The following is a 13314-nucleotide window of genomic DNA, read 5'->3' on the forward strand; positions in this document are numbered from 1 at the left end:
CGTTAGCAGCGCTCTTGCCGAATTTGCATCGTGATTTCAGCCTTCAGCTGTGCCTGGCTGCCGCTTTGCTCTGTATGCGCTTTAACCTGTGATTGTGATTGTACTTTTTATGCTGCATTAGCGCGTTCTCCCCAAGCGCTCTGTTGTGCTCCCCCCTCCTCCATTTTGTTTATTGTTGTCGTGCGCAGCCCGCCCCGCCTCCCAGCTGAGCCGCCCTCGCCCCTCCCCCTTCACTATCCATATATGACAGTAGTTCCCGCGCGCAGCGTTCACGCGCAGCGACCGCGCCCAATCCGCGCCGAAGGTGCGCCAAAGGTAAGCCCGTCTACGCCCGTCCGCGCCTGGACCGCGCCCAGCGCCAGTCCCCCTGGCCCCCATCCCTCCCAGCCCTCCCGCATTACCTACGATGCCTCCACCCTCCTAGCCCTTAACCCCGGCCGCTCCCCCAACTGCGTCCAAGCTGCTCCTGGACACACCCATGGACCTTTCTCCTGCTACTCCTGCAAATTCAGCGGCACCGACAACATCTCCGCTACGACCACACCACAGACTCCCGACCCCAACCACCTACAATGCATCCTTCTCAACACCCGCTCGGTCCACAGACACGCCATTGACCTATGGAATCTACTAGACACCACCTCTCCAAACATCGCCTTCCTAACGGAAACATGGATGAACGCTTCCTCCGCCCTAGACATCACCATTGTCATCCCTGAAGACTATAAGATCACTCGCAAAGACCGTACCAGCCACACAGGAGGAGGAATCGCTATCGTCCATAAGAAATCTATCCGCATCTCAACCAGCTCTGACGCCAACCTCGCCAACTCTGAACACCTTCACTTCCAGATCCACATCGACCCCAAGACCACACTCAGAGGCACCCTCCTCTACAGACCACCAGGACCCCGCGCAAAATTCAGTGAGGACATCACGGACTTCATCACTCCACACGCGCTCCCCTCCAAAGACTACATCCTTCTGGGAGACCACAACTTTCACCTTGAAAAGATCAACGACCGCAACACCACCACCCTCTTGGACAACCTCGCCAACGTCGGACTTAAACAACTGGTCACTTCCCCCACCCACATCGCAGGTCACACACTCGAACCCATCTTCACCTCCAGCAATCATGTCTCCTTCAGCCACATTACGGATCTCCTCTGGACTGACCACAGCTGCGTTCACTTCACCTACAACAAGCCAAAACCCACCAACCACCTCCAACCAACTCTGCAAAGAAACTGAACAAAATCACCACCGACCAGATCTCCTCATCGCTCCTTCTAAACACCCCAGCCCACTCTTCCAACCCAGACCAAGCCGCCGCCAACTTCACCCTATGGTTATCCAACACCGCCGACACCTTAGCACCACTGAAAAAACGTCAAAGCAAACCTGGCAACAAGAAGGCCTCATGGTTCAACTATGATCTTAAGAAGTCCAAGAAACTCTGCCGCTCCCTTGAAAAGGCCTGGAAAAAAGACCCAACCACTAGCACCAAGGACGCCTTCAAAAACGCCACCCGCACTCACCACCAACTAATCCGAAAGGCCAAGAAAACAGCATTCAAGGATCGACTTGACAACAACGCCCACAACAGCAAGGAACTTTTCAACATCGTCAAGGAATTTTCCAATCCCTCGGCCAACTCCAACGACATCACACCCTCTCAAGCCCTCTGCGACTCCCTAGCCTCATTCTTCCACAACAAGATTGCAGACATCCACAACAGCTTCGACAACCAACCCGGAGACCAACCCACCCAACCATATGCTGCACATTCTCCCCCCGTGAACACCCTTAACGACTGGAACCCAATCTCCACAGAGGACACCATCCGCCTGATGAACTCCATCCACTCAGGATCACCCACAGACCCATGTCCTCACCACATCTTCAACAAAGCAGACTCCGTCATAGCACCGCACCTCCGAGACGTCATCAACTGCTCCTTCAACTCCGCCACCTTCCCGGAAAACTGGAAACACGCTGAACTCACCGCCCTTCTGAAAAAACCCACAGCGGACCCCACCGAACTCAAAAATTACCGCCCCATTTCGCTCCTTCCATTCCCAGCCAAAGTAATCGAGAAAGCTGTCAACAACCAGCTCGCCGCTTTTCTCGAAGCCAACAAATCCCTCGACTCCTCACAATCTGGCTTCCGAGCAAAACACAGCACTGAGACCGCCCTCATCGCAGCAACAGACGACATTCGAACTCTACTGGACAATGGAGACACAGTCGCCCTCATCCTCCTCGACCTCTCTGCAGCATTCGACACAGTCTGCTACAGCACCCTTTTTACAACGCCTCAGAAACATCGGAATACAAGGAAAAGCACTTGAATGGATCACCTCGTTCCTCACCGGAAGAACCCAGAGAGTCCGCCTTCCACCATTCAAGTCCGAGGCCTCTGAAGTCATCTGTGGCGTACCACAAGGATCCTCACTCAGCCCCACCCTCTTCAACGTATACCTGAGCCCCCTCGCGGCCATCGCCCGCAAACACAACCTCAACATCATCTCTTACGCGGATGACACTCAACTGATCCTTTCTCTCACCAATGACCCCGGCACCGCCAAAACTAACCTACACGAAGGAATGAAAGAAGTTGCCGAATGGATGAAACTCAGCCGTCTGAAACTGAACTCAGATAAAACAGAAGTCCTCATCTTAGGTACATCCCCCTCTGCATGGGACGACTCTTGGTGGCCGGAAGCCCTTGGAAAAGCACCCATCCCGACAGATCCCGCACAGAACCTAGGCGTCATCCTGGATTCTTCACTCTCAATGAACAGACAAGTCAACGCCGTCTCTTCATCCTGCTTCAACATTCTTCGCAATTTCGCTGGATCCCCACCTAAACCAGGAAAACAGTCACCCATGCTCTGGTCACGAGCCGACTGGACTACGGAAACACCCTCTACGCAGGTACTACCGCTAAACTCCAGAAGAAACTCCAACGAATCCAAAACGCCTCAGCCAGGATCATATTAGACATCCCGCGCAACGAACACATCTCTGGTCACCTGAAAGACCTCCAACGGCTACCCGTCAATAAGAGAATCACTTTCCGACTGCTAACCCACGCACACAAATCACTCTACGACATCGGACCAGAATGCCTCAACTCACGACTGTCCTTCTACACCCCCTCCCGCCAACTACGTTCTTCCAGCCAAGCCCTCGCCACTGTACCTCGCATCAACAAGACCACCATGGGAGGCAGATCCTTCTCATACCTGGCTGCTAAAACTTGGAACTCACTCCCCACTTACCTTCGCCTCACCCAGAACCACCTAGCATTCAGAAAGCAACTTAAAACGTGGATATATGACAAGTAATCCTCCTCCCCTTCCGAAGCGCCTTGAGACCCTCTGGGTGTGTAGTGCGCTATATAAATTACTTGACTTGACTTGACGTCTGCCGAGAAGTTGGCGGATCTCAGCCAGACGTGGCGTCGTATCGCCACTGTCGTAGCCATCGCTCTGCCCAGCGAGTCAGTAGTATCCAATCCGCACCTGATGTTATACTTCGCTGCGTCCCGGCCTTCCAGTAGGGCTTGGCCGAGTTTGGCCCGTACCTCCAACGGACACTCTGGCAGCACTTCCGCCACCGTTTCCCACAGAGAGTGGGTGTAACGGCCCAAGAGGCATGCGGTGTTGGAAGACCGCAGTCCCAAGCTAAGGGACGAGAACACCTTTTTGCCATAGGCCACGTACCTCTTGGATTCCCGATCGGGAGGGGCCGACGGGAAGGCGGTCTGGGAGTTAGAGGCCTGGATAACCAGACTCTCGGGGTGGGGTGGGTGGACAGGAAACATGGGTCGCCCGGGGCCGGGCGGTGGCGTCTGGCCACGTTCCTATCTACAGGCGAACCTGTAGCGGGCCTGGACCAAGTGCCCATAAGAACGTCTGTCAAGGCCTCATTAAACGGCAGCAGAGGCTCCACGGAGCATGACTGCGGCTTAAGGACCTCAGTGAGGAGGTTAGTCTTCACGGCCGCGACGGGGAGCTCAAGGCCCAGGGCCTTAGCAGCCCTCATCAGCACCACACTATAAGTAGCGCCCTCCTCCGAAGCCACGGTAGGAGGAGAGACGAATCCAGTGTCTGGAGAGGTGTCCAGGCCACTGGCCTCCCAAGGTCTCCTGTCCAGTCCATGGAAGACTGACATTCCCTTGTCAGAGGGTCCTCAGACCCCTCCCAATCCTCCTCTTCCCCCATCTCCTGGGATTCAGGGTCATAAGCAAATGAGGTGGGTTCATGGAATTGAAATTCTCTGAACGGCGTCGAGAGCGGCGTCGGTAGACGTCGTCCCGACGTCGGAACCCAGTGAGAGGAGGCATCGGGGCCGGCGCCGCCCGAGGACGAGGCCAGAGGGGATACCATACGGACCGACCCAGGGGGGGTCGTAAGGTCCACCGTGGACGGTCCATCGCCCGACGAGGGTCCAGCGGCATCCTGCGGCGCCGGGCCCGAAGGCACCGACGACGCCGGGGCCGCTGCATCCTGCGTGGACCAACAGACTCCGGACGAGGATGACCGATTAAACATGCCGGAGCCGTTTCTGGAGTGCGGTATTTCTTATCCAGCTTAGGTATTGAAGCTGGAACTGAAGCTGGATTTTCATCAGCTTGATTCCTTCTTCCCAGATATGCTGAATAATTGGGATAGCTCTTACGGACGTCCTAGCAGACTCTTTGAAGTCATAAAGAAAGCAATCACTTTCCTTAACTGGCACAGTAAGTTGAAATCTCTTAGCAGCCTTTTCAATCAGATCATGAAAGCTGGCTATATCCTCTGGCAGAGAACTTGCTTGCGGTAATGGTGACACCAGGGAAGTTGGAACATTATATTGGTTCCATTCGTCCCCAACCACATCATCTTGAGGAATTTCCCCTTCCTCAGCTTGATCGTCATTATCTGAATCAGTTAAATCATCTTGAATTGTAATAACTTTCGGAATGTCCGTACGTTGAACTGGAGGAGGTGACTGAACTAGAGGTGTTTCTCTCACAGGCTGAGAAACATTTGCAGAGGCAGTAGTAGAGGCTGGAGCATTATCTTCCGGAAAGCGACGGTAATAACTGTCAATCAGGTGCCTCAAGTTTGATATCAAAGAGACGGTCACTGACAGAGCCTCTTCCTGAACAGGTGGATTCACTTCCTCGTCATCCTCTTAGTGATAAGCTTGATGGAATGACTCATACCGCTTCGGGCCTCTTACAGGGCGATCTTTAAAAGTGAAATGCTCTTGAACCTCTTGGAAATCCTTCTCCTCAGAGTCCTGACTCTTAATATAAAGTTGCGAGGGACTATAGGCAACTCCATAGGGACCTTCCTCCTCGGATTTCTGGCAATCCAGTATGGTAGATGGAAGCAGAGGGGAAATCTTTGGAGTGGAAAACTCTCCTTTTTTACCAACGAGCCAGTCGACGGAGCAATCCTTTTAATGGAAATGTAGGTTTATGTAATCATCGTTGGAGATCCAACTGCAGGCACCGTCGACTATTTTCTCGTCATCGACGGGGTCGTCGACGGAACCACTAATTGTGTCGTCGATGGGACGGTCGTCGACGAAGGTCTTGCCGTCGACGAAGGTCTTGCCGTCGACGAGGGTCTGGCACTCACCGTCGACGGAGTAGTCATCGTCGTCGTAGCTGTGGTCGTCAAGATGGTCGTCGTCGACAGCTTTGTCGGCGATCTGACTGGAATTTGAGCAGATTTAATTGACGGTAACGACGACGGAGCCTTCTTTTCTGAAGTAGGCTTGAGAGGAATTGGAGGAAGAGAAGAAGAAAGTTCACCCTCCTTGATTTTTTCAGCTTTTTGTCTTTTCAAATCTCCTTTCTCCTCAGAGGACTCTCTCATGTTTTTTAGAGGTGTGTCCTTTGGCTTCCCCCTCAGACTCGGAGTATGTTGATTTTTTCTTTTAAAGCCATAACAAGAGACGAGCTTTTCTATCCTTAAGCGTTTTGGCAGAGAAGGTCCGGCAATATTTGCAGTACTTAGGAACATGCTTTGGGTACAAGCAGTACAAGCATTCCTTATGTGGATCCTCAGAAATTAATCTGGCCCTGCCACAGGACTTGCAGGTTCTGAAAAGTCTCTTCTTGGAGCCTTCAGACATTTTTAATGAAATACTCTTGACAAAATCAGTACCTTACTTCCAACTGTAGGAGGTCGAAAGTTCAGTAGAGAGAAATAACTGAGCTGAGCTCAGGGAGACTCCTTCGCACATGAAGGCGGTTGGAAATCTGAGGTATGGTAGTTCTGCTGGGAATGGTGTAGGCTGGTGCTGGCAGCTGATTGGCTGTAGTTTGGGCCACATAATGAGGAGAGGTTACCTATTGTTTTCACTACTCTATGGTTTCCAGGCAGTTTTTTTCTTCTACTGCTATGGTTATTCTTTTACCGGGAGACTCCCACCATGACGACGGGGAAGATACAAGCATGTGAATCTATTAAACATTGAATACTGGAGAATTCAAACAATACTTTTTTGTGCAATAGCCATGGTAACAGCAGGGTTAGAATTCTTTAAAAAAACGTTCTTAAACATTAACATGCACATAAATGATCCCAAGAAAAAATATTTGATATTGATAAACATAATACTGGCTGTGTGGGTGTAAGTAAGAGCGAGAGTGTAGTATGCCATTAACTACCACCAGAGTGGGCCACCATGACTCACTCAAGGCTTTGCCTTTTGAGTCATAGCCCCTCCCTACACTTCACAATAAAAGTTACTTACCCTTTAACAATACTTCTATTGGATACTCTATGGGCACTAGTAGAAACTGCAGATTTATCAGTGTTCAATAATCCTGGGAGGAAAAGATATGACACCTGCTGGATCCAAAGGTGGCTGTCAGTTATTAGATTAACTGCACTAAGGGAGAGCAGGTCTGATCCCAGCTTTTAATGGGTTATGTAGCCAATAAGGGTTTTGCAGTAAATAAAAGGACTTTGTTGCATTAGATTACATTTCCAGTGATCAAGGGAGTGGCAGTTGCTGACATTTGTTTTATTGAGACATGGGTATCTCTTTACACTTTTACTAAGCACTTCTGCCTGGATTCAGAAGTGAGGCGGGATGGTTATTTTGTACACACTATGCTCCAAGATTTCCTTGTCTGCCCATTCCTTTAGATCCCCACCTGAAATAAGGTACTACTTTGCAATATATATTTAAGAAGTGAGGAACCTGCAAGTCCAATCATTCATCAACAGAAAAAGTTGCCTACCTTGTGCAATGATCTTTCAAGTGGAGACTACCTACCGGCAGATTCCTCGCCAATCCCACCCACCTCCCCATGCAAAAAGTTGGTCATAGGGCACCATTTAAAAAGGTTTCAATGTAGCTGGGGCAGTGTACTGCCGTGATTGATCCATTGTTTCCTTGTCTTCTTCTCTAACAGCTTAACTGTGGCGGCAATTCCGCTGCAGTGCAGCGGTTTAGCGCAGTGGGTGGGGCTGAGACGGCCAACGACGTGCCCAGCACTACGGAGATAGTGTGCGTGACGGCCATAGGCCGTCAGAAGCAGTGAAGGGGCTAAGGACACAGAAAAAAAGGCTCCAGTAATGTAATCACAACACAATTTCCACAGCTGAGATGGAGCCAGCACCCCTTACTTGTGTAGGACAGCTATGAAAACTTTGTGACCCAAGCCTGGCACATGGGGTTATTCAACTGGTGAGGAATCAGCAGGTAGAGGTATACATCAGAATACTACACTAATTATGCACATCTGCTATACATCACATCAGGAAAGGAAAACCCTTTTTGAACTTGGAAAGGAGATTTCCTCTTAACCACTTTCAGTCTATTTTTATGAGTTTAATCTTACTCAAACAGCATCAGCAGCAAATATCAAAAGTAAATATTCAGAAATATGGATGGTAGTTTACCGACCTGGAAACTAAAATACGTTGTTTCACAGACAAGTAGCAGGTCACTAAATTGGCAAAAGACTGAAGGGCTAATTTTAGCAGGAATACTAGAAATAAATTGTAGCAAAACATGATAACCAAATTATTGAAACGTTTCAAAATGAAGTGTGCAAAAGTAGCAAATGGTTAGTGAGCAAAAGATATCCTTTACTTACATCTTTCTGGTTTGAGTGAAAAAACCTTAGTGCAAAATTAAAGGACTGCGAAGCTGCAGCAAACTGTCCCAGTGACTCAGCATAACGTGTCAAAAGGAATCTGAAGACAAACAAAAGGACAGAAACAAAAAGTATAAAGTTCCTTAACAAAATCCGACAAAAGGCTTGCAAGCTTGATTACTAAGAAATGAAGCACAACTATACTGTAGAGGGATTATTCAAACACATAACCCCAGAAGGTAAACATAAGTCAAGCAATCAGATCTATTATAAACGACATACAGGGAGACCAACCTACTGTAGTAAAATGGGTATACATACACACATGCTTTTTAGTCAACAATCTTCCTCCAATGGTCTTTTCAAATATAATTCACATTTTGCATTCACCTAAAAAGTAATCCACTTGAGAGCCAGAGCTGGTAGGTTGTTCTCTGCTTTCATTTCATGCCTTGTTTTATTTATTTTTCGATGGGTCATTTTTCACTTTTGCCCCCCCCCCCAAAACAAATGCATGACATGGGGGAATTTTACTTTTTATCACATTTAAACATACACCGCTTATTGCACTTATTTGTCAAAAATCGAAAAAATAAGTAATGGTTTGACAATACTGGTTTCATTATGGTTTTAAGCATGCAGTTTACATGATGAACAAGTGAAGGGGCAGAACTGTATACAAAACGCCATACCTGGGCATCAACATCAGTTTCTTACTGTACTTGTTCTGTGCTCTCAGACGCAAAGTACAAAACAATTGGAGGTACCACTGCACAGGTCTCAAATTTGAAACCTTTTAGATGGCAAAAAGTATTCCGGTCTACAGAAGAGGGAGGTTAGAGGGGTGGTAATATATTCGGGAGGGGTTGAGAAGTCTGCAGTTAGATAGAGAAATCCACCAGACAGAACGTTATTGAAGGTAAGTTACTTTTTTTTAGTATAGATAGAAAAGTAGTTCCTCCCAAGCATGGAGGGTGTGTGAGGTGGATTCAGACCAAGAAGTCCTGTTTATCAAGGAACTAGTGCTTCAAGAATGTGTGCACAGACGCCCATGTCGCAGCCTGACAGATGTCAAAAACACTCCATGAGCCAATGCGGTGGTAGCAGCCTTGGCCCTGGTGAAAAAAGCCTTCAGTCCCTAGAGAGGTTGCTTCTCGTCCAATGAATAGTAGATCAATGCAGAGGACTATCCACCTTTGCAAAGTTCATTCTAGCAGGGCCTTACCTTTCTTTGCCCCTGAGAACGCCACAAAAAGCAGACCATCCAAGTGATGGTCTTTAATCCGATCGAAGTCAACGCTTAAGTTTATTTTGGGGTCTATTCAACATAGTTTCACCGCCTCTTTTGAGAGGGTGAGGCAGAGCAAAGAACTTAGGGGGGTGATGGATTGCCTATGGTGAATAAGTCATGACTTTTGGCAAAAAGGCAGCCCTGGTCCTAAACAGGAGATTGCCAGGTAAAAGAGGAGTTGTAGGGCAGCTGTACCCAGAATGCCTGGATCTCACTCACACAAGCTAAAGTGACTACAGTGAGGTAGACTGTTTTCAGAGTCAGAAGATGCAACGAGCAGCTGTGTATTACACACAACATCAGATCTAAATAAAGATCTCACTGTGGCATCAAAATGGTTTCGGATGGAACATACGTTTTTCAAACCTATAGTAAACCTATAGTAAACCACATCACAACAGATGATTTAAACAAGGATGGTTAGTCTGGCAAATGCAAAAAGGTTGAAAGGGCCAAGAAATAATATCTAATAGTAACCACTGCAAGACTGGCTGGAACAAAGACAAAACAAACAATAAATCATACAACAGTTTGGCTTGCAAAGGGGATGTTAGCGAATTCCACACCAGGTCGCAAATTTGTTCCAGCAACCGTCTTAAATGGACTTTGTAGACAGACATAGCGACATGGATGGCATTCACAACCTCAAGTGGTAGATGAATACAGTGGACTGCTGTGGCTCAAGGTCCAGACATGGAAGTGTAAATTGGGCTGGTTCATGTGTAGAAGCTTGCCCTGCAGCTCTTACCGAAGATTCCCCCTGAAGAGAAGCTTGAAAGGAGGACATATGTTCTTGCTTAGAAGTTTAGGGAACCACACTGTCCTGGCTCAATCTGGTGCGACTAGAATGTCTTGGGTGCAATCGTTCCTGATCGCCTTCAGAACTCTGGGCAGGACAGCCAGAGGCAGAAAGGCATACAGGAGTACTGTGCTCCTTTCTAGCCTAAATGGGACTCCTAGAGCGTGTTCTATGGAACACCAACAGGCAAAGGTTTAAACACTGTGCACTAGATGGTGGTGGAAATATCCAGCCACAGTTCTCCCAGGTCTAGAGATGCAGCATCTCCTGGAGCAGAACCCTCCCTTCTGCCCTGTTTTGATGCAGCCTGATTGGGATGGATATGCTCAGACGTGAGTCCCATGCTCTCCACACTACTGGAGACAAGCTATCCTGGCTGAAGACTGCTGATAGCCAGAAACCGGTCCTAGGATGCTTGATTCTGGTCCAGGAAAGACATGGCTTGGCAGTTCGGGCTGGACTGTTCCCATGAGGCGCAGGGTCAAGGCTGATTTGCATATGGCCATGTCTGAACTGGGGTGGTGTGGAGTGCAAAAAAACGATGGATTTAGGCCCAGATCTCTGTACTGGGGTGAATGTATGACATTGTTCCGCATTCTGTCCATCAATTGTTGTTTTTGCACTTGGCAATAGAGTTGTCTGTGAGAAACTGCAGCAGTATTATCTTGAGAAATGTTAGGATGGCCTTCAACACTAGGTGAATGGCCAGCAAATCCAAGAGAGTGATGTGGAGCCAGGTTTTGCCAGAGACTAGAGCCCTCTGACCACCACCATTCCCAGATGATGTCCCCAATCCAGTAGGCACAAAATAAGGATTGCAATCGCACTCCAAGATGTAGACAAATTTTAAACGTGAGATTTCTCCGATCCTAATGTTAAGGGAGCCAGTGGTTATCACCTCCTGATCCTGAGGTGTGTTATTTCTATGTAGAAAGGATGTTCTCAAACGTGGAAAATCGCACCGTCCTGTCTGAACTACAGCTACATGTGACACTAGCAAAGTGGTTTATCTACTGAAGTGTCCATGCGGCCTTCCGTACGTAGAAAAAACTGAAAGAAAAATAAAAACTCATCTGACCGAACACAAAAGTAACTTAAGGACTAAAAATCAGAAATCTACTGTAGTCGTTCATTTTCATAGGCAGAACCACAATATCAGCCAACTTAGGATTCTGGTACTAGAAAAAGTGCCGATAATTAAAGGAAGAGATAATAGAAAATACTTGCTTCAACAAGAAATTACTGGATAAATCTATTAGATTCCACCAACCCTAAGGGTCTCAACGAACGCTTGGAATATAGTTGTTATTTTAAAAATGCGTGTTTGTAAATAAATGTCGCACAGTGATTCATAACTCATTTTGTAACTAGGAGGACTATGTTTTTTGTTCTACATATTTCTAGGGCTAGATGTCCTCATTCACTTTTTCTGCACAATAACTATTGTTCTAGGCAAGACTGAATAACACATGTATTTGTTCCTACACCATTGTAACCACTTGGTTAAGTTAATGCCTACATGCACTAGACAGAATTTTTTCATTGAGAACAGACTTTGTGACCAAGTACTTTATACTTCCTGGTTTACTTTGGACTGCATTTGCTCTAATATAAATACAATCAAAGTAGAATCACCACTAACCCAAACATGGTCAGATCACAAGTTTATTGGTTTCAACCTTAAAATCGACAAGAAAAAGGAAACTAATCCAATTTTAGGCAATACAAACTCAATCCCCTGTTGGGGTAAAATCATGGAACATCCGGACTTGATGAGCTGGGTGGAGGCAGAAAAACCAGCTGTGTCAGGGAACGTGATCACTGATAATGAACACTACAAGGGCTGGATGAGAACCATTGAGGAGAGAATGAAAACACGAGGAACGAAATCTAAAACTACACAAAGGAAAAAATCTGCTCCTTGGTACACTAGCTCACTAAAAGAAACATTGGGAGAAGTGAGAGTCTTAGAACGTAAATGGCGACGCCACTACAAGAGTGACGATCGGGAAAACTATAAAAAGGGTAGGAGGAATTACCATATCTCAATCAAACTTGCTAAAACAAGTTACTATACAAATCTGATTGAGTCTACTAATAATAATCAAAAAGAAATATTCCAAATTGTCAACTGTTTTAGGAAACCCAAAATATTATCTCAGGAAATCCCGTCATCCCAGTCTCTCTGTGATAAAATCGCAGAATACTTTGAACAGAAAATCACTAATTTTACAAAAGAATTCCCACAGGTCTATCAGGAAGAACTGGACACAGCTTGTTTTACAGCTTCAAAAGAAAGACCGGGCACCATAACATGGGAAAGTTTTGCCGTGATTAGCCCAGTTGAATCCTCTCAAGCCATCTTAAGACTGAATTCAGGTTCCCCTCTTGATCCCTGTCCTCCGCTGCTACTTAAGGCTATAAAAGATGAGGTCAATCCAATGATCAACTCCATATTAAATTCTTCATTACAAACAGGAGATATTCCAACATGCTGGAAGGTGGCAGCTGTTAGACCCCTCCAAAAAAAAGCCATTCAAGACCCAACAGTATTGTCAAATCTCCGGCCCATATTGCTTCTCCCGGCGGTATGCAAACTTGCAGAGACCTGTACCAACAAACAACTCACAGCATACCTGGAGGACAAAAATCTTATCCATCCAAACCAAGCTGGCTTCAGATCCCATTATTCGACAGAATCTGCCCTCCTTTTTTCTACGGAAACAATCAGAGCTGCTTTGGATCAGGGCAAAAGAGCAGTCCTGATCCTGTTAAACCTATCTGCAGCCTTCGACACGGTGTCCCACGATATCTTGATACATCGCCTAAGAAGTATAGTGGGCACCGTGTTGAAATGGTTTACCAACTTTTTGAGACAAAGAAAGCAGATTACCATGCTAGGGCAGTACTGTTCGGAAGAAAGGGAAGTCCAGTCTGGGGTACCTCAGGGCTCTAGTCTGAGCCCCATTTTATTTAATCTGTATATGGTCCCATTGATGGAGCTCATTTCCTCTTTTGCTATAAGTTCAATAGCATATGCCGATGACACTCAACTAGTCCTAATCCTAGACGAGGACGCGGCAATTGCTGAATGCTCTTTGAGGGACT

General features: G+C 47.1%; 1 protein-coding gene across 1 annotated transcript in view; it reads right to left on the minus strand.

Moving 5' to 3' along the window:
* The window catches only part of NAA25 (N-alpha-acetyltransferase 25, NatB auxiliary subunit), an 893576-nt gene that overhangs the window by 322922 nt on the left and 557340 nt on the right, over nucleotides 1-13314 (minus strand). Inside the window, exon 15 of the mRNA XM_086943077.1 lies at nucleotides 8117-8216. Within this exon, the coding sequence (XP_086799203.1) occupies nucleotides 8117-8216 (100 nt within the window). The remainder of the gene's footprint in view (nucleotides 1-8116; nucleotides 8217-13314) is intronic.

The sequence above is a fragment of the Lissotriton vulgaris genome, chromosome 11, assembly GCF_964263255.1.
Source record: "Lissotriton vulgaris chromosome 11, aLisVul1.2, whole genome shotgun sequence".
Lineage (NCBI taxonomy): Eukaryota > Metazoa > Chordata > Amphibia > Caudata > Salamandridae > Lissotriton > Lissotriton vulgaris.